The following is a 2,500-nucleotide window of genomic DNA, read 5'->3' on the forward strand; positions in this document are numbered from 1 at the left end:
AGCGGAAGGCACTAGGGATGCACTGCCCATTCTTACACTCCTGCAAGCCCTGGGCCTTACACGCTACAGACACACACACACACACACACACACACAAATACAAAGATAAACAGAACAAACAAAAATGAACATTTTGTTTATGCAGTGTCATGAATAGGAAGTAAACATACATGTACTTGCAACAGCCTACACAAGAGAGTAACACTGTGTCACTTTGTCTTGCGATACATTTCCTAGTATAGCAGCAAATCTGATTTAGCATCGTCACTACCTTCCTTGGTGACAGTAATCAGTTATAAACACCATGTTAAATCATGGTACATAGTTTTTAAGTTTTTTTAATTTTTTTTTATTAGGTTCTGTGAAGCTGCCACATCCTCAAGCCACAATGAACAGACATGATGCCGATATAGTGTGTGATTTGTGTTATTTTGTGTGCGCGCGTGTGTGTGTGTGTGTGTGTGAAAGCTTGCCTGGGCATGTCTGTATGTGTGAGAATGTACTCACAACAGTTGACCTCATCACTCTTGTCTACGCAGTCGTGATCTCCGTCACACAGCCAGTCCCTAGGAATACACCGGCCATCTCCACACCGATGCTCCCTCTGAGCGTCACACACTGCGCACACACACACACGCACACACACACGCATACACACACACACACACACACACACACACACGCAAACACACACATACACACACACTCACACACAAAATAACACAAATCATGTGATTCAGACGCAGCTAGACAATATATAAAACACGAAGTCAGACAAACACAAACACACACACACATCATACATTAATCATGCCATTCAGGTAATATATACGAGAGACACATGCACTTCCACACATACCTAAATACACACACAAACACACACACACACACACACACACACACACACGCACGCAAACACACACATACACACACACACACGCACACAAAATAACACAAATCATGTGATTCAGACGCAGCTAGACAATATAGAAAACACGAATTCAGACAAACACAAACACACACACACATCATACATTAATCATGCCATTCAGGTAATATAGACGAGAGACACATGCACTTCTACACATACCTAAATACACACACACAAACACACACACACACATACAGCAAGTAAAATATCGTATATGAGTACGCATACACATTTGTATTCACACTTTTATTCTTCAAGTTGGGGATACCTTTACTTGCATGCATTAGATATCTTTAAGTTTGGCATGGAATTTGTCTTGTTTAATTTCTTTCTTTCTTTCTTTATTTCTTTCACACACACACACACACACACACACACACACACACACACACACACACACACACACACACACACACACACACACACACGAACAGATGCATGGGTGAGTTGAGCAGACTTTCGGGAGGTGATGACATCACAGATGCTGCCTTCCGTTTGATGCCACGCCTGAAGTGCCAGCATTCCATTGATGCCATGGCGACATAATTTCCATGGTTCTCAATACATTTCATCTGTAGATGGCCATAAACACACTCACACACCACACACACACACAATCTAAATATACACCTACGTGTCTGTGTGTCTATGCTTACGCACAGATTCTCCTTTTCCATCTGTGTGTATGAGTGTGTGTCTGTGTGTATGTGTGTCTGTGTGTGTGTGTGTGTGTGGCATAGAATTGGATCTTGTTTCATGACTGTGTATCACTAACATTAATTGCCAACTGTTCCAATTCCCCCATGACTACATTGCAAATTACAACACATATCTACCTATCGCAGGCATGTGTATAAGTGTTAAAGAATGTGTGGGTGTGTGGGTGTGTGTGTGAGAGAGAGAGAGGCTTAATGTGAGTCGAGGTGTGTTTGTGCATGGGTGGGTTTCCCCCTGTCGGAAAGTTCTCAGATATTCCCTGATCCCAGGGATAAGCCTGGAAACCAGACTAGGTCAGAGAGAGGGGGGGGGGGGGGGGGGGGGGGCGGTTATAAAGAGAGGGTGGAAGATAGAGCGAGACAGAAAGAGAGCAAATAGAATGGAAAGGGCAAGAGCAAAGGATGTGTGTGTGTTTGTGTGAGAGAGAGAGAGAGAGAGAGAGAGAGAGGAGTGCAAGACTCACCACAGTTGTGTTCGTCACTCAGATCCCCACAGTCGTCGTAGCCGTCACACAGTAGAGCTGGGCTCACACACCTGCCCGTCACACACTCAAACTCCCCCTCCTGACAGCCTGGGGCGAGGGACAAAGAGAGAGACAGAGAGACAGAGAGAGAGAGAGGAACTTAAAATTGGATTCCAATTTGTGTGTATATACAGTACAGTATGACAGTAATGTGTGTGTGTATGTGTGTGTGTGTGTGTGTGTGTGTGTGTGTGTGTGTGTTTGTGTGTGTGTGTGTGTGTGTGTGTGTGTGTGTGTGTGTGGGAGGGGGGTGGGGTGTTCTCTGCACATGAATAAACTAGGACTGGGTGATAACACAATATAACGATATTTATCACGATTATTTCACA

At 44.1% G+C, this 2,500-nt stretch overlaps 1 protein-coding gene across 2 annotated transcripts in view; it reads right to left on the reverse strand.

The window, feature by feature from the left end:
• corin (corin, serine peptidase) overlaps window positions 1-2,500 on the reverse strand; it is a 25,634-nt gene that overhangs the window by 11,268 nt on the left and 11,866 nt on the right. For both annotated transcript variants that reach the window (XM_031584666.2, XM_031584667.2), the window contains exons 7-9: window positions 2,112-2,219; window positions 508-618; window positions 1-63 (exon numbers count right to left, since the gene is read on the reverse strand). The exon at window positions 1-63 is cut by the window's left edge and continues 60 nt beyond it. In XM_031584666.2, the coding sequence (XP_031440526.1) occupies window positions 1-63; window positions 508-618; window positions 2,112-2,219 (282 nt within the window). The remainder of the gene's footprint in view (window positions 64-507; window positions 619-2,111; window positions 2,220-2,500) is intronic.

This window comes from Clupea harengus, chromosome 18 (genome assembly GCF_900700415.2).
Source record: "Clupea harengus chromosome 18, Ch_v2.0.2, whole genome shotgun sequence".
Classification (NCBI taxonomy): Eukaryota; Metazoa; Chordata; class Actinopteri; order Clupeiformes; family Clupeidae; genus Clupea; species Clupea harengus.